This window comes from Panicum virgatum, chromosome 9K, assembly GCF_016808335.1.
Source record: "Panicum virgatum strain AP13 chromosome 9K, P.virgatum_v5, whole genome shotgun sequence".
Classification (NCBI taxonomy): Eukaryota; Viridiplantae; Streptophyta; class Magnoliopsida; order Poales; family Poaceae; genus Panicum; species Panicum virgatum.
The window spans coordinates 4,664,024-4,682,745 of record NC_053144.1 but is presented as its reverse complement, the minus strand read 5'-3'; the positions used below and the strand labels follow the sequence as shown (position 1 = coordinate 4,682,745).

Genomic DNA, 18,722 nt, shown 5'->3' with positions numbered 1-18,722 from the left:
GACCACGGTGGGTGGTGCCACAGCCGTGGCCGCACAGGGGGCGCGCGCAGTGGATGATGCCCCGAGAACTAGGAGAGGCCCGGACAGAAACAGAACAACATGCAGCACAGAAAACTCCTCAAAAGACCGACGGACGTGGAGGGGGAGCCAGACGCAGGCACTATTCGCGGGAGGTGACGTGGGCACCCAATGGGCGCGGCAGACAAGTGAGTGGGCTCGCCAGCTAGAGCCGCAGGGACGGACACGGAAGAAGCAGACGGCGTCGGCATCTCATCGGGCGGGCTAGCTGCTACGTACTAGTTGGCGAGGCGAGCCGGGGCCGGGAGAGCGGGCCCCGGCAGGGTGCGGGGGGCCACGGCGCCTCTACCAGCGGAGCGGGGGGTGGGAGGGGGTGACGAACCGCTCAAATTAAACCCATTTAATTCATTATCCATTGATCCATCCAATTAAAAGAGAATAACTCCGATAGTCTTTGAGATGTGTCCTGAACATGCCCAAAACGACACACCTCACTAAACACAACTTGAGAACACCATCACATACAAGCATATCCATACATAAAAGTCTCTTACATAAATAGATTCAAGTAACTACGTTACAAGTTCAGAGTTTTGCAGCGAAAATATTTAATTATGTCTCTACGGATACAACCCAGAAGAGAACACTATATGGAGATAGTGCTCTACTTCAACCACCGGCCTTCAGCTCTCATCCGCTCCACCGTCCAGGGGTAGAAGTACCCAAAGACGGGCTCCTGCTAAGGCTCACCTGCATCAACTTAACGGCAGCACCGTGAGTACAAAGGGTACCCCGCAGGGCTTAACCAACAAGGGTCTACAACCCGACTCTCAAGGAGGATGCATTTGGCTAGTAGCAAGGAAATTGGCAAGGTAATTAATTTTAAATAAAAGCATTTGATAAAGTTATGATAAGCAAAAGACTTCTATCCTATTAGCAATACACCAATCAAATTGCATAAAGTAACGATGATCATCATGTGAGCAAATCCAATCTTCCATGAACTTCAGTCGGTAACTATACACCCGAAGTCAAAGTACAAGAGCTTGCTCCTTAACCATGGAGCCCGGTTATTGCAATAGATGAAAAACCCTGCAGGGGGTACAACTTTTCCCACACGAGGTGCAAGCCCAACGCCCATACCCTTGGCCTAGGATAAGGGTTGAATCATGACCTCAACCTTTCGCATAACCACACTCGACTATGATCGAACAGTCGGAATGGTTAGATGCACCACACGACGGCCGATCACACCTCAACCAACCCCGCATCGAATCCGGTCAAGGCAAAGTGTGACTTATGGTAATTGGCTTACCATTCCCATAATTTGGTATGTGGTCTGTACGCATAAGTGCTCAAGTATCAAAGCGATGGGCTCACGGGCCTTAATCAACCCAAGCAAACACTAAGCCAAGTGAGCTCCATCTCACTTGACCCTACCATTCATGCTCAAGTCCGCATCATATTACAAGTGGTTCAACTTTTAAGAATTAAGCAAGCAACCTATTGCTCGCAGGTGGTGGTGACCTTGCCACCTCCCGACTTCTACCGGAACTAAGCATGAATAAGCTATTAAATCGGGACGCCTACACAAGCATACTCACCTAAAAGGATTTATTCTAAATCAAGGAAGGTAATGCGTAAGATAGGAGCTGAGCAAACATTTATACCATAGACTTATGCACAAATAAGACTCAAATATTTTAATTGATCCAAAACAGGGTAAAAAGATGCTTGGGTGCCTGCCTTGGTTCACCAAAGAAGTGTCGTCGACGACGGACTCCGGCTCGGTCTCAACCTCCACTTGAGTTGGCGCTTCGGTCTCTACATGAGTGCAATGATACTTGATAAATATGCCATGAATGAGTTGCAAAAGATATGAGATGACACATTAATTATTTAGATAATTAATTTAATTGTCTTGGGGTAAAACATAATTTTAGTTGATTCTTAACATCAGAATGAAGCTAACAAAATTTATTTTACATTATTCTGAGCTATATGTAATTTTATATGAATTATACAAGATGAGACATGCAAATGCTTCAAAACAGAAAAACTGATTGGGCTTGCGACAGTAACCGAGGACCGTCCGCCCTTAAGGCTCGGACCGTCCGCCGGTGAAATTCGAGACGGGTTCCAGAAAAGGTATGGTTCTATGTAATTGTCAAAAAATATACTGCGGACCGTCCGGTACTGTACCGCGAACCGTCCGCCGTACAAAGGCAGATTGGGTTCCAGAAACACACCGTTTCTGAGTGGGATTTGGAAATAAACTGCGGACCGTCCGCGGGTGAAGGGCGGACCGTCCGCCGTTCAACGGACTAGAAAATAACTTTCTGCGATGTTTCTGGTGGTTTGGATGTGCAAGTGGCGGGCCGTCCGCAAGAACTCAGAGACGCACCGGCGAGGCCGCCGGCGACAAGTCTGGCCACGGCTTTGGTCGGGGTTTATTCCTAAAGGATTCTAGAAGTGTCTAGGACTCATTCCAAGGGATGGATTTGATGGGAATCGATATTTGGAAGCTCTAGACCAACAATGGTGAAGAAATCCAAAATAAAACCCTAGAACTCAAACACTAGATAAGAGAGGATGATTCGGAAAGGAAGAGAGCTCACAAGCGATGGCTAGGGCTCCGGTGAGGTGCCACAAGTTGGAGTAAAGCGGCATTGGGGAAGCTTGAGCTCGGGCTGGACCTTGTTCTTGAAGTAGAGGAAGAAGAACTTGAGGAAACTTGGGGGAAACTTCGATCCCGGGGAAGAAGATGATGGCTAGGCGGTGGAGCTCGGCGACGGCGACGGCGACCTCCGGCGAGGGTGGAGGCTCCAAATGGGAAAGAAGCTATGGGGGCTCCCCCATGGCGCCTAGAAGAGGAGAGGGGTCGGGTTGGGGAATAAATGGATAAGGAGAGAGAAGAGAGGAGGCTTTGTTCGGGATAAAGATGAGTTAGACGAGCAGGGGTGGACCGTCAGCCCATAACTCGCGGAAAGATGAGTTAGACGAGCAGGGGCGGACCGTCAGCCCATAACTCGCTGACAGTCCGCGAGAACGGGCTGTTACAGTGGGGTGGGGTGGTGTGGGGGGGGTGGTGGTGGTGGTGGAGGAGGACGGGGCCGATGGGCCCTGCCGGCGGGCGCCCCCGTCCGCCGCGATCCACGGCCCCTTTTTCTCGGGTCGCGTTCAGGTGGTCCTTGTGGGTGGATCATGCAGCCGCGGCAGAGACAGCAGGGAGGACGCGCCCGCATCGTGCTCCGGCCTCGTCCTTCGGTGGCACGGGGTAAATACCTCCTCCTTTTTTAATCCACACGGTAAAAACTTGGTGCTCGTCGACGGTGTTCAGTGACTAGGCGCCGTCCTGATCCGCCGAGCTGGCGTTATATCCGGGCGGGCGGGCTGAGTTCAGGCAACTTGCTGAGTTTGCTGGGGGCTCCCGCGAGCGGAGGGATACAGCCGCCAGCCTGCTGTACAACTGTTCTCAGCGGTTAACGGCGTAGGCTGCAACTCTGCACTGCACCGGCGGTTTGCTAGGGTGGGAGATCATGATCATGCATTCATGCTTAGCTAGCCTAGTGCGTGGGGGCGTGGATTCATGCCCGTCACGTGCCGGGGGACCCTTCTTTCATTTTCCAGTGGAACACTGGGGGCAGTGGCCACTGGCCAGCAAGACAGTAAACTGTTGAAAGCGAGCTGCCTAAGCTCCTAGGGGACCACGCTGGCTAAGGATTAACCGTCACGTGCTCGTAAGACTTGCGGTTGCAGCAGAGGACAGCAGCTGTGTCGTGCTTGCTAACAACTGTTAACATCCCACAGAAAGATGGGTTAAATTTTCTTGATAGAGCCTTTGCAAACGCCAGAGGTCTGCCACGACCCTTGAATCTTGATAAGCACACCAACCACGCTCTATTTTGCGAATGAATTATCTACGCGTGGGTACAGATGTCAGAAAAAGTATCCTAAACCTAAAAAACGGTGTCTCCAAACTATGGTCCAGTTCCCTCTTGTAATTTCAGACGCTAAATTATTGGGCGGACCATCATCAGTTCTACTGGTCATAAAGTAGTGAATCGAGCACTGAAAGCAGGCACTAGCAAAAAAAAAAGGACCAGACGAACAGACAGCAGAACAAATGAGCAGCAAATCCGCACCGGTAAGGGTTCGGCGTTAGCAGTGGAGGCATCTCAGATCTACCCCCGCGCTGGGGACCCCCGAGATCGCTGCGAGAGGGCGACCTGTGATGTCCATGTTCGGTACCACGGCCACGGACTGTTCAAAGTGTTCGTCGTGAAAAACACAATAGGCAGATGCCACCAAGGGCACCAACTGTACTGGCAGCGGCAGTTCAACTGGGTCGGCACCAGCTGCCCTGCCGCTGCCGCCACCAGGACTCCAGGAGGACCACCACCCAGGCCACAGCCTTGGCCGGAGATGATTACTCCACAAAGGCTTGCTCCCTCAACTAAAACCCGGAGATTCCTTTGCCCCCGAGGGCTCTAAACCATGTGCGGTTCAGTGACCTGGAGCGGACAGCAATGGCAACCGCTGCGCTGGGGCCGCGATAGCTCAGCCTTTGTTCGTATCCTTTAATAGTTGGGTCCTAAGAATGGCACAGTCGGTGTGCGTATTAAGTTTACCAACACAACTGAACTACTACTGTTCAGACCTTTTAAAGGCTGTTCCATTTGAGCGTTTCCAGAGACACGGGCTCCACCTTACAAAGGCCCAGGGTACAAAACTTTAAAAGAATGTCATGTCTACTTCTACTTCATGTAAATCTCTAAAACACATGTATATACCAAGTCTTCAAAAGGAAATAAGAGCAGAAGCATGGGATGTATGGTTGCGCAAGGGGTGACGACAAACAGAATACCAAGTCTTTCTTATACTGGCAAGTGGAAGTTCCTAGAGTAGATAAAACAGTAGACCCGAGTTCGACACGGAATGAAAGCAAGATTAAGACAGACTAACAGCCACAGTTGATCCCTTACATAACATAGAGCAGCAAAAGGCATCGGCATGACCACATACCTAAGCAACACGTGTCTGGGAGCATTTATCCAAGTTTCGTACAGCATGTCCACGTCAGTTCAATTGTGTTCACAGGAGCTTGCTATCAGTATCTCTGACTGTTCCACGAGCCCAAAGCAGAAGACGACTTGGCACGGCTGGCACCTGTACCACCACCACAATTCGAGGTTGGGCAATCACGGGACCAGTGGCCAGTCTTACCACACTTGAAGCACCCATCAGGCGAGCTCGCTGAAGCAAGTGTTCTCCCACCCTTGTCAGGATAAGGATCCGATGATTGATTTGGGCAGTCTCTCGCCCAGTGGTTCTCCTGTCCGCACTTGAAGCAGGATGAGGAGCTCCCCTTGCCAGAGTTTTGGATGCTTGACATAGCATCAGTTTGGTACAGCGGTGAAGCTTGCGGTGGTGCACCTACCCTGGTCTGTTGATCGTCACACCACTTGAAAAAGCCACAAGAGCCGCCACCCTGGGTGATTTGTCCCAATCACACCATAAAGATGCATGAAATGCCAAGTTAGAAAAGAAGTGGTTAGATTATAAAACTAAAAAAGGAAAAGATGAAAAGGAACATGGAATATCACATTGAGTTAAAATACAACTGATGGTATACCAGCATCACTGCATCAGTTGCTGTGCATAAGATACAAATATAACTAAGTGCTCCACTAAGAGAAAAGGAACAATATCTAGGACTAGGAACTAGGAAGAATCACTTTACCCTTTTTTTTAAAAGGTACATAATAGCATTTATTCAGTCCAAAAACTGGCCATTGTCAGTATGCAAAGCAAACATGCCATTGGCACATGACAATACATTAGGTTGTTAAGATCCCTAGTTGTGGTTCCACAATATGGCTGCTCTGAGTGTAAGAGCACACTGCTAGCATTTAGTCAGTGCGACATACTGGCCATTTTCAGTATGCAAAGCAAACATGCCATAGACAGATGACAATATATTAGGTTGTTAATATCCTTAATTTTGGTCCCACGACATGGCTGCAAAGCAACCAAGTTCCTGGGACAACGGGTTCGACGAATGAGATCAAGGAACGTGGTACAATGTCTACAGAAGGTTTTCACAAGGTAAGCAGTTGAAAATTCAAAACTCCCAACCTACTATCCAAACCACAAATCAACTTTCATCTATAGTATTGATAACAGTGATATCCCGCAACAAATACTCTTTACTCATATTCAGCAAGGAGGGACAGCTGCAGATGTTCGACACTATCATTACGCAACTTGCTTCTTATAGAGAAGCAAACCAACATAAACGACTATGTGGTTATTGTAAAATATCATGTATTCAGGAAGTGTGGGCACATCAAAACAAAAATGCTGAGTTTACCTGATTTGCTGGGCAGCGATAGAACTGCCTCCCTACATTTTTCCCTGTCTTCGTGGTCAGAACTAAGCAAGCTCCAGCACCACATGGGCAAAGCATATCTGGTGCTGATTTCTCTGACTGAAAAACAGGGTTACTTCGAGCATTTGCAGGGCCAGGAGATGGAGCATCACACCACTCAAAGAAGTTGCAACCCCCATTGTCCTTATCGTCAGAAAATAAGTAAATGACATCAGCATATAAATCATTAAAAACAAGAAAATCAAATGGATACAAGAATAAAGTTGCTTTCATATTGCCTCAGATTCAGATGTCCATTTATATTACAATATGTAACTGCAACATTGCGTGTATATATCATCAATAAATCAAAACTGCCTTTGGCCAGCACATCTTTTCAGATATTAGTAAGCAATTGAATAACACAGTGGAACACTGCAACCACACACAACATACCTAATCCACATGCATATGTATATATGATCTTTGTCTCTTGGTGATCAATTATGGATTATATCAGCAAGAGACATCTTATTATGACAATTTGATTCCCATGCAACTATGATAAAAGTAGTATGAAACAATAAACTTATTTTATGTATTGCTGCACCTTTTTATAGAGCCAGACAATCAACTGATATCTAAATCCTCAAAAGAAACTCCCTGTATTTGATCAAGGAGTAAATATGGCTGGTTAATTATTGAAAAGCAAACTGAGTTGGTACTTTCAAGTGGCAGAAATGTCAACAGTTATAGAGGTGAGACATGAATGATATGGCGGCAACCGACAAACCATTTCAATAATACAAAGATACACTAAGTTGTAATGCTAAACAAGAACCCAGTAATCTGTAATGCTAAGCAACTAACAAGATGTGGCCATCTAAATAAGAGTACCAAGCAATAAGAATATAAATTATAAGATAATGTAATGAACATAATCAGTTTCAAGTGCTACTACAATATAACAGAAGTGTTATGCAGTTACAATGTGCCACCGCTGTCGCACAACACACAAGCAATGCAAGATCACTTATCTGCGATACAGTATCCCTGAACCCTTGTTCCTATAGTAAAGCTTCCAATCATGCTCCCACTCCCGCAGGGAGAAACCAAGACAAAGAAACATCCAAAACCAAGAAAGGGCAAGCGTCCAGAGTCCAGACAAACTAAATCATGCATTGATTAAGGACCAACAAGTGCCAAAAGATTTTACTGCCATAGCATTACTGCATTCATTAAATGATATTGGTCCAGCGCGCAGTTGAGAGGTATAGTCACATAGAATTTTGATAGAGATTACAATTCTCCATCTCTATACCCGCAAAAAAAAATTTCTCCATCTCTATAATATAGAGACAAGTAGGTTAATTGTATTCATATTGGTACAATCTGTTACACATTACTTAATTTTATTCATCTTCAGTATGCATGTTGAACAAAATACAAATATTATTAAATGAGTAGTAATGTAATATACCGGGAAACAAAGGTAAACATCATCTAAGGACTAATTGTTGGTTCTAACTCCTAACTGTGGAGCGGTAATTCTACAGGCCCCACTGTCACACTGCCACAGTACACGACAACTTCGACCAACTATGGTGGGTGGGGACCCAAAATCGTTAGGTCTACAAAATCCTGAAGAGACCATAAAAACTAACAAGTACATCAAAGTCATTACAGCATCCACACGCCAGACCAAACAAATTAGCATTTGGACCAGCAGCTTTGGAGCAAGTAATTGCAGGGTAAGGGTCTTGTGATCAGCTGGTTCGAAATACTCACCCGCATGGGGCACTTGTAGAACTTCCGCCCGGGGTTCCTGGGCGTGTTGGAAGTAAGCACGAGGCAGCTCCCGGCGCCGCAGGGGCACGCCTTCTCCTCCACCTCCCCACCCGCATTCACATACCCTCTGTCGGCACCAGAGCCGATTACACCCCCTCCCCCAGTAGTCGGAACCGATTGGGGGCACTCCCTGGCCCAGTGGCCGGGGTCTCCGCACTTGAAGCACGATCCGCTCGCCACCTGGGCGCCCCCGGTACCCGCGGCTAGGGTTTTGGAGCCGTCGGCCCGCTTGTGCGTGTAGGTCAGCGCTTGCTGCTGCTGCTGCTGCCAGGCCGAGCTGTGGCTTCCCTTGAGCGCAGCCAGGTAGGACCCCTCAGAGGCAGCGGGGGGAGTGGCGGGCGTCGGTGAGGAGGTGGTGGAGAGGCGACGGCGCTTGGAGGAGTCAAGCGCGGCGGCCTCCGCCGCGTCGAGGGCAAGGAGGAAGCACTCGTCGTCGTCCCCGTCGGCCACCGACATGGTCGTGGTCGAGAAGGGCGGTGGGGGTGGGGCGCGGCACCGGAGGCGGACGGGACGGTGGCGGTGTCGTTCGAGGTTTGGGGATGGTTTGGGTTAGGGCGGGGAACTCGAAACGGTGCGCGCCGCTTGAGGGGGATGAAAAAGAGGACTCTCCCTCACTGACGTGTGGGCTCCGTTTCACTCGGACCCACACATCAGCGGGTGAGTCCCCCTGCAGCAATATACGTCAGCGTAGTGGGCCGTGGGCTGACTCGAGAAGGATTTTGGTGAAACCCGGCCCATTTTAATATCCGGTGCAAACCATTTTTTCCATATAAATTTCAAATTGGGTCACCTCGATCAATATTCAAGGGGGCACACGAAGAGTGAGAGAAGGATTTTGCAAAAAGTGTGATTACCTAATTCAAGAAAAGGTGGTTAATTCATAAATTATCCAATCACCTCACGCTCTTTGGATGTTGATCTCAAATGATGTTGTCGTATCAATCTTCTTGGTCGTTGCTCCTTTATAATAATCGTAAAGTACAGAGGATACTTTCAAGTATTTTTTCCTTATTGCTCTATCAAAGATATTTTTAAAAATCTCATTAATAGCATTAAGGGTAGTCGGTTCAATTTTTTTTTGGTATTTGGTCCCTTATTTTTGTACTATTAGATATTTTAGTCGATACTTCCAGGTACTTGCTGTATCAACCGCCATACGATTCTGTCAGATGGATGTCTCTTATTTTTTTATTATTATAAAAATTCTCTAATAATGATAGACTATTATCATTTTGTGGATTGCTTCTGACTTTGATAAGTTAGACTGTTGGAGCAGTAGAGCCGTAGAGGTCAAACTCTCGACCTGTGAAAAAAAAACCAACGCAGCGAGAAGAACGAGAAGGCCAGAGCCGTCGTGTTTGCATTTGCATCGAACGTTGAACTCTCGGCCCAGTGGCCCACATTTGCCCACCAACAACTACACTCTCTCACACAGTCCAACTCCCACCTCAAAAATCAAAAAGAGGAAAATAAAAAGAAAAGAAAAAGGGTGGCGAAACCCTCCTCTTCCAAGGCTCCAACCCGATCTCTCTCGCTCCCTCCGGCCCCCTCTCCAGTCCCCACCACCTCACCGCCGGCTTCGCCCCCAAAACCCTCGCGGCTCGCGCCGGCAGCCGCCTCCCCGCCGGCCCCGCCGCGCCATGCCCGTCGACGCCTGATTCATGTCTCAGCCCCACGCTGCCCCTGCCGCCTCGAAGCGCCCCTTCTCGTCCACCACCGCATCCCCCTCCCCGACCTCCTCCCCCGCGCCGCCGCTCATGAAGAAGGCCAAGCACCCCGCTGCCTCCTCATCCTCTGCGGGGACTACCGAGAAGAACGGCATCCACCTTGATGCCGCCGCCGCCGCGAGCGGGGGGCGAACGAACGGCGAGGAGGACACGGAGATGGCGCTCGCGGACCAGGACGAGCTCCCCACGCCCAGCGCCCCGGGCTCCGCGGGTGTCGCCGCTAACCTCTTCCGGAAGAAGGCCACGCTCCCGCAGCCGTCGACCTCGTCCCGCAAGCCCCTCCGCATCAAAATAGGTGCGCCCCCACTCTCTTTTTGCAGAATTGCACACTGCGCATGTGAGTGATAGTCACCGATGGCCATGTGGCCGCAAGCAATTGATGCCAATTCTATTGTTTCATATAAATTGTTAGTCAGCTCGCCAGCTAGCTAGTTTTTTTTCCCCGTTGTCTTGTCTGGTGTTAGCCTGTTATAGGGTTAAAATCCACTAGCAGCAACTATCAGTTCACAGATCACTTGCTTGCCCTTATTCCCACTCCCCACCTCGACCACCTAAATTTAGTTAGCTCTTTGATGCTCGTAGTATGGAAATCGGCTGGATCTGTATACTGTTTCTGGAATAATGGTGTTTGATAGCCTACTACAGCAGAATAGGTTTTCCTTTCTGGGAAATTGACTATTGTTTGAGGCTTTTCAGAGTTTAACTTGTTCATACCATCACACTGATCAGCAGAGGGATTTTGTCTAGGAAACGTGTTAATTCTCGAGTGATGGCTGTAGCTATTTGCTTCTTATATATTTCTGGTACATATTTCTGCTAGCTACTTAATCATGTCACACTAGTTGACTAGCTTTCTAACTAGATAATCATATGCATTTAATTAATATAAAAAGAGAGAGCCAACTAGGAGGAACTGTTTTTCACTAAGAAGAAATAGGCATCCAAATCCAAATTTGAGCAGAAGAGGACTTGAACGTTGGTAGTGGTGGTGTAAACTGACACCTGAAAGTCACATACTGTGCTAGGCCCAGTTCTTGATTAATATACCTTTAAGTATCATGATCAGCATTTGTTGGCAGCTATACTTGGCGATTTGGAAATGAGAACTTTATTCTTTTGAAACCATTGAGAGAGTCATTACGATGATGTACTATTCTTTCAGTGCACACTATTTACTGAGTTCCTTTCACTTGCTACCACACCAACTGCTGGCAAATTCAGACCGAACACGTATATGTGAATCTTAGAAATCATGAATCACTATAAAAAACATGCTGAACATGTATATTCGAATTTCAGAAATCATTGTGTGTTCTTTCTACAACCTTTGTCAAAGTGTCACTGTCACTGTCTAAATGACATCCTTGCTATTTTGCATGCATTAGGTCAACCGAAACTGCCAAAAAACTTCGAGGAAGATACATGGGCGATTTTGAAGGATGCTATTACAGCTATTTTTCTCAAGAAGAAGCTTTCATGTGATGTTGAGAAACTCTATCAGGTTATATTCCTGTTGCTTACACTGCAATGTTTCATGCTCCCACATCAGCATTTAAACTCGATAGTTGTTTTTGTACTGTAGGCTGCTGGTGATCTTTGTCTACACAAGCTAGGAGCAAGCCTATATGAACGAATCAAGAAAGAATGTGAAATACACATAGCCGAGAAAATATCAGCATTAGTGGGTCAAAGCCCAGATTTGGTTGTATTTTTGTCTCTGATCCAAAGAACATGGCAAGATTTTTGCGATCAGATGTTGATTATTCGTGGTATTGCTCTACTTCTTGACGTAAAATATGTCAAGAATGTTGCAAATATTTGTTCTGTGTGGGATATGGGGTTGCAGCTGTTCCGCAAGCATCTATCACTGTCTCCGGAGATTGAACACAAAACTGTAACTGGCCTTCTCAGATTGATTGAGAGTGAGAGGTATGGTTGTTCTTCTGTAATAAGTTCTGTTTGTGATATGTGCATGTCATGCTCTAATCTATTACTGTCTGTAACTTCTTTTTGTGATTAATTGATGATACAAGGCAAGATTTACTTTGCATTTGGTTGCATCAGAATATAGGGTCATGATTTTTTCAAAATTAGGAAGGTACTTATCTTTTGTACTCTTGCCGCCCAAAATACAAGTCTCTAGTTTTGTCCTGATTCAAACATTTTTAAGTTTGACCAAGTTTATGCAAAAGAATACTAATATTATGATATCAAATATGTATAATTAGATTAACCATGAAATATATTTCACAATATACCTTTTTGGTTTCATTTGTGTTGACATTTATCTCTAAAATTTGATCAAACTGAAGAAGTTTGACTTGGGGAAAAACTAGGCTGACTTTTTTTTGGACAGGGGGACTGGGGGAGTATATTTAGAATTTGAGGTAGTATGCCTTTAATAAGAGTTCTGTAGTATTCAGTCCAACACTTCAACCTACAAATTTTCGTGTATTGTTTAGATTAATTCAACGACCAGTTATAAAAAACTTATATGTAATGGATATTATTTATTTAAGGTGAAATAACTTGCGAGGGGATGGAGATGGAACAAAACATTAGAACAAATGGTGCCATTAATCATTAATAGTTGTATCTGTGCAATGGATAATCATAGAAGCATGCCCATGTACTGGTATTTTTTTACTCTATGTAGATTAGGATCATGTTTCTGATAATCTGGAGCGTGACCCTAATACACAATGTCAAATCTGAACCATGCGAGCAGTATGGGACTATATGACCAATATCCTGATCCTGTTAAGTGATGACTGGAGGTGTTATAACCTGGGCCAGGTCAGACCTGCAGGCCTGACTTTGCTTTGCCTGGCCTTGGGGCTGGGCCCAGCTATCATGAAGATGAAGTCTGAAAATGCTGAATTTCAATATAATGTCTCCACTTTCTAAATGAAATAGCATTTTAGTGAGAACGTAATAGATATATTGGGTATATGTACCTTTATGTGCACTTTTGGTTTAGGCCAGGCCACCAGGGCACGGTCATGCCTTTGGGCCATAAATTTGATGCCTGGTCCTTGTCTGGATTTGTCTAAGCTGTGCTGTGTGGGTGCCCATGAACATTCCCAGTGGCAACTATTAGCACAATTGAAAGAAACATAAATTCATTCCTTTGGCCCCACATGCTGTCTTCGATGTTTTCTTAACTCTGTTAATTTGAATGTTACAATCTCTATCAATCCGCAGGCTATTCAATCTTATGCACCCTTTGGGCAAACTATTGTGCAACATATTTGCTTCAAGTTACTATTATGTCCCAAGTTTGTATGAGCATATGTTTTTGAACATAACTCTGATTGTATTATGCCTTCACTTCTTGTCCTAACATGAAAATTTTGACGCCATCTATGATGTTTTGGACCATTTATTGGTAGTGTAATTTAGTACCTGCTGGGTTGAATGGGGAACTAAAGCAGTGTACTCAAACTTTAAGACATGTTCGATTAGGCTAAGAAGTTGAAAAAATGGTGGTTTGCTTGTGCAAGTTGTGGTAATTGCATATGCGTCTGGAACACATTCTATATGACTATACTTATGAACCGAAAGAGCGTAACATCTGTCTCATAATTTATTCAGAGTCCTGTAAACAATAAATGTGGATATTCAGTATTTTTATTTTTTCTGATCAGGCTTGGTGAAGCAATAGATAGGACATTACTTAGCCATCTTCTGAAGATGTTTACTGCTCTTGGAATGTATTCTGAGAGTTTTGAAAAGCCCTTCCTTGAATGCACTTCTGAATTTTATGCTACGGAAGGTGTTAAATATATGCAACAATCTGATATTCCAGACTACCTGAAACATGTGGAGGTAAGGATCGTTCTCCTGTTCTTCATAATGTTTGCTCAGGAATAACCAGTCAGGCACACCGTTTAACTGATAATATGCACCTGAGTTGTGCAGTCGAGGTTGCAAGAAGAACATGAAAGGTGTATTTTATATTTGGAAGCTAACACGAGGAAGCCACTGATCGCAACTACTGAAAAGCAATTGCTGGAACGACACACATCCGCAATTATTGAGAAGGTGAACATTTTTATAATTTCAGTTTCTTCTCAGCCTGAGCATGCATGATTTTATACGTATCTTACTGGCCACGAGATCCTTATACTGCAATAATGCTTTACTCACCAGATTTTTTGCGTGTATGTCTGGTTGTTTTGTGTTTGTGGTGTTTTTCAGGGGTTCACAATGCTTATGGATGCAAATCGTATAAATGACCTCTCGAGGATGTACAACCTTTTCCAGAGGGTTAATGCTGTTGAGCTGCTAAAACTAGCTCTTAGTTCATATATCCGGGCTACTGGCCAGGGCATTATTATGGATGAAGAGAAGGATAAAGAATTGGTTCCATTCCTTCTGGAATTTAAGGCATCCCTCGATAAAATATTGGAAGAAAGTTTTGCCAAGAATGAGGCTTTCTCCAATACCATAAAAGATTCGTTCGAGCACCTTATCAATCTACGGCAGGTGTGATATCTTCTATCATTCTACTTGACTTATGTCTCAGTTTTACATTAATGTATTTATATTGATGTCAATGTAATTCTTTTCATTCCCTTTGTCAGAATGGCTAGAAGCATTGCTGTAATTTTCTTGATTTTCTCTTTCTTTTTTTTTGTTTCTCAAGTTTGGGAGACTTTGTACACTTTATTCTTTTTGCTCTTAATACATAACCAGTAGGGTCCTCCTCTCCTGTTTCATAAAAAAAAATGTAATTCTTTTCATAAAAATCACTCTTCCTTTATTTCTGTCTTATCTATTCTCTCTGGTTATGCTTGTTGCCATGTCATTAAAATTTAAGATCGTTGTCCCCTTGAAACCAACAGTTTCTTCCAAAATATTTTTAGTGATCATGGACTCCTTCCGTTTGAATATAATAGGGTGTATTAGGATTCGAAAAAGACTAACAACTTTAATTTGACCAACAATTAATCAAAGTATTCACATGTTTAATATACAAAGGATTTCGTTACTTCACTAGGTTCTTGGTTCAAATATATTTGAATTAGGTTTCATTTCATCGCAAAGCTTTCTCATATTATAATATGCCTTATAAAAGAAATGGAGGGTGTAGAAAGTTTTACAATCAGAAAAGGCTACTTATGCTTCTTCTATGTTTCTCAAATAGTAGCATTGAATTTGACTTAAAATTACTGCCATAATATTTCAATTTTTGGACCTACATTTTATTGAGATGGTTAAAATGGATGTTCATTTTGTGATTAGTAATTTAGTATATATTAATGTAGAGCACCACATGACACACCTCTAGCACTGCATGAGTTTAGCGTGTTAGTTGATAATTGCCCCCTCTGAGTAGTCCAATTTTTAAATGTGGTAAACAGTTTTGCCTCAAAATTTTGTTTATTTCTAAGTCTGTTTATAGTTTGTAGCTAAGCTTCTGTTTCCTGGTAGAGTAGTAATTCGGAATTTTGTTTTGTTCTATGTGTTCCTGCCAAATGACGGGGTCCATGCTTGTTTTCATGACAACAGAACCGACCTGCTGAATTGATCGCAAAGTTTCTCGATGAGAAACTTCGAGCTGGTAATAAAGGGACCTCGGAAGAAGAGCTGGAGGGTATACTCGACAAAGTTTTGGTTCTGTTTCGGTTTATACAAGTAAGTTATTGAGCTATTTCATTTGAAATTAAAACACATTTCTTTTTTGTGTGTGTGTGTGTGTGGGGGGGGGGGGGGGGTTAACATTTATAACTTTGCAAAAGGTCCTTTGAAGGTTTTAATCTTAATACCATAGATGCTATATGTTTGGGCCTTCCCTTACAGGATGAATGGGTGATATTAGCTTGAATTTTTAGGTGAGCCTGAGGATCCTGCCTTACTAGGCTTCTAGGAAACGCTAAGCCCCTTGAAAATACTAGTATATGTTTAATAAATTTTTTGAATAATGAAAATAACCAGAAGTGCTAACTCTAAAAGGTAATATCAATTTATATTGATCTTTCATCATGTGCAGGGTAAAGATGTATTTGAGGCATTCTACAAGAAGGATCTAGCTAAGAGGTTGCTGCTTGGGAAGAGTGCATCAATAGACGCGGAGAAATCAATGATCACAAAAGTAATAATGTCTTTCCTAGTGTTGAAACCCTATATATTTTCTTTCCACATGTTCCAACATATGTGGACATCTTAACCAACCAACATGTTTCTGCTTGTAGCTCAAAACTGAGTGTGGAAGTCAGTTTACAAACAAGCTGGAGGGAATGTTCAAGGTATGGATAACTGTTATCACTATGATGATTTTTCTAGTCTATATTAATTTCAAACCTGTATGCTTGTATCGTTATTTGCATCTAAATGATCAATATTTCCTTATACAGACCCAGTTCCCTTGTAATGTCTGATGTGCTTGCTTGTTGTGTAGGACATTGAATTATCCAAAGAAATAAATGATTCGTTCAGGCAATCATCTCAAGCTAGGACAAAGCTTCCCTCTGGCATTGAAATGAGTGTCCATGTGCTTACAACAGGGTAATCATTTTTTTTGTCCCATCGATTCGATATAAATGCTCTGAACATGTTTGTTGACTTGGATATCCGTGCCAAGCGTAAAGCAGCTCAGGCATGTGCTCCATAGTCCATAGCAAAGGCCAAAGGCTACTGCAGTGGATTATTGCATCAGTAGGCAAGAATGCCAACATGCAATTCTTTTTTTTGTGGATCGTGTTTATGCAATTCTGATAAATTTTAACTTTCAGCTATTGGCCCACATATCCACCAATGGATGTGAAACTCCCGCACGAACTGAATGTGTATCAGGTTAGTATATGGCCTTGGTAGCGGTAGTAAATATTAATGAGTCTGTATGATTGTTTACTTAATCCTCTCCCCCTTTTGACAGGATATATTTAAAGAGTTCTATTTGAGCAAGTACAGTGGAAGGCGTTTAATGTGGCAAAATTCTTTGGGACACTGTGTCTTGAAAGCAGACTTTCCCAAAGGCAAAAAGGAACTTGCGGTGTCATTATTTCAGGTGCATTTTCATCCCATTTTTCAGTGCCTATTAGTTGACACAATCTGAGATCAATATTATATATATATATTTTCCCAACTTATTTCTGCTGTCAGAGCGTGGTTTTGATGTTGTTCAATGACGCACAAAAACTAAGCTTCCTCGACATCAAAGATTCCACTGGCATCGAGGATAAAGAATTGAGAAGAACACTGCAATCACTTGCATGTGGTAAAGTTCGTGTTCTCCAAAAGGTGTGATCCTTTTTTTCTTGTTTCATTTTGCATTTTCAGTATGCAGCTGCTTTAATTGTAACTTGTGTTCTCAGATACCGAAAGGGAGGGATGTAGAGGATAAGGATGAATTTGTATTCAATGAAGAATTTAGTGCTCCACTCTATCGCATAAAGGTAATATTTGTGTTCATTTTGGCTGTGGTATGGTGTGATTTGTGCAGGTCATTAAGCTTGAACTGCTGTTGTATACTTCCAGGTAAATGCTATTCAGATGAAGGAGACAGTAGAAGAAAACACGAGCACCACTGAGAGAGTGTTTCAGGATCGGCAGTATCAGGTGTGTAACTCTCCATGCTAGCAAACTGAAAAATCTGGCAGTTTAGCTGCAGAGCAGCTAGTTTTTTCTTTATATTTGCAATCAGTTATCCTTGGAACTTGTAGTACATAGTTAGCTTGAACAACGTGTTGCCCTTTTGCTTGCTCAGTTGATATGTGCTTGATGCTTTTATGATAGAAAAGTCAGCCCCCTACATTGAAACCAACACTGTACTATGGCTAGATTGGAACCACTTTTTTTCATCATTTTTTAATCTTCTAGGTTATGGATCTTCATTTTCCTGTTATCCTTTCATAAATCATGTAGTTTGTGAATTTATGGCGCGTTAATTTGACCAGATTCTTTTGGTTTTATGCAGGTCGATGCGGCCATTGTTCGAATAATGAAGACCAGGAAGGTCCTCAGCCACACCCTACTAATAGCTGAACTTTACCAGCAGGTGACACTTGGCTGTCTATAATTTTGGCTCACCCCAAGGTTAACTTGACCCCTTTTGACACATGGAGTTCTTCCCTCATTTCAGCTCAAGTTCCCAGTTAAGCCAGCCGATATCAAAAAAAGAATTGAGAGCTTGATTGACCGGGAGTACCTGGAGCGAGACAGGAGTAACCCCCAGATCTACAACTACCTGGCTTGACAGCGCCTTGGCGGACCGTCACAGAGACCGTGCTCACCTTATTGTCAAAAAGACTGTAAATTATTTTTATCACCATCCAGTTCCTTGTTCTTTCCTGTTTTTGTTCTCTTCGAGGGAGTTGTAGCAGTTGCAACATGTGTCTGTATACGAGAACGATTTTTCAGTATAAAAAGTAAGCATAACGCATGTATCCGTTCACATGTTAGCCGGATTATTTCACCGTGTTTCTCTGTTACCCTGCGCCTGTTGCTTCTCTAGAAACAGACCCTCACATATTGTGCGTTGGTATTGACTGTTTCACTCAAACTTTGAAGCCGTGTACTAGTGTGTGAGTCTAGTTTTAGAAATCCCTCCATTCCAGATTACAGGCCATTTTAGCTTTTGTATAGCTTTTGTAGGTACGTAATCTTTTCAACATATCAAGATATATATAAGGTATGTAGGTGTATAGCAAATACTATGTATTTAGAGAAGTTAAAATGATCTACAATTTGAAATGAAGAGAGTATTTCCTAAGACTCTCTGTAAGAATTGAAATATGTAAAAAATAGATAAACTT

The 18,722-nt window shown here is 43.7% G+C and overlaps 2 protein-coding genes across 6 annotated transcripts; one reads left to right on the top strand and one right to left on the bottom strand.

Moving 5' to 3' along the window:
* Positions 1-513: 513 nt before the first annotated feature.
* On the bottom strand, positions 514-8,788 carry LOC120649524 (DNA-binding protein HEXBP-like). 5 transcript variants are annotated; one of them, XR_005665279.1, is made up of 5 exons: positions 8,177-8,788; positions 6,392-6,592; positions 5,245-5,509; positions 5,044-5,141; positions 775-1,842 (listed from the first exon to the last, which is right to left on the bottom strand). XR_005665279.1 is itself a non-coding variant. In XM_039926345.1 (4 exons), the coding sequence occupies exons 1-4, from the start codon at positions 8,690-8,692 to the stop codon at positions 5,113-5,115; spliced, it is 1,011 nt and encodes a 336-aa protein (XP_039782279.1). In that variant the 5' UTR covers positions 8,693-8,788; the 3' UTR covers positions 4,868-5,112. The 5 variants fall into 5 exon arrangements, 2 of the variants coding, with proteins under 2 accessions (XP_039782279.1, XP_039782278.1); XR_005665278.1 differs by lacking the exon at positions 775-1,842 and adding an exon at positions 514-768 and having other exon boundaries at positions 5,044-5,509; XR_005665277.1 differs by having other exon boundaries at positions 5,044-5,509.
* An 895-nt stretch (positions 8,789-9,683) lies between these two features.
* LOC120649523 (cullin-4-like) lies at positions 9,684-18,377 on the top strand. The gene is made up of 17 exons (XM_039926343.1): positions 9,684-10,258; positions 11,349-11,464; positions 11,546-11,892; positions 13,611-13,791; positions 13,885-14,007; positions 14,164-14,451; positions 15,478-15,603; positions 15,959-16,060; positions 16,161-16,214; positions 16,367-16,473; positions 16,701-16,761; positions 16,844-16,975; positions 17,071-17,208; positions 17,283-17,363; positions 17,446-17,526; positions 17,885-17,965; positions 18,050-18,377. Exons 1-17 carry the CDS (start codon positions 9,898-9,900, stop codon positions 18,161-18,163), a joined length of 2,493 nt encoding a protein of 830 aa, XP_039782277.1. The 5' UTR covers positions 9,684-9,897; the 3' UTR covers positions 18,164-18,377.
* Positions 18,378-18,722: the final 345 nt, after the last annotated feature.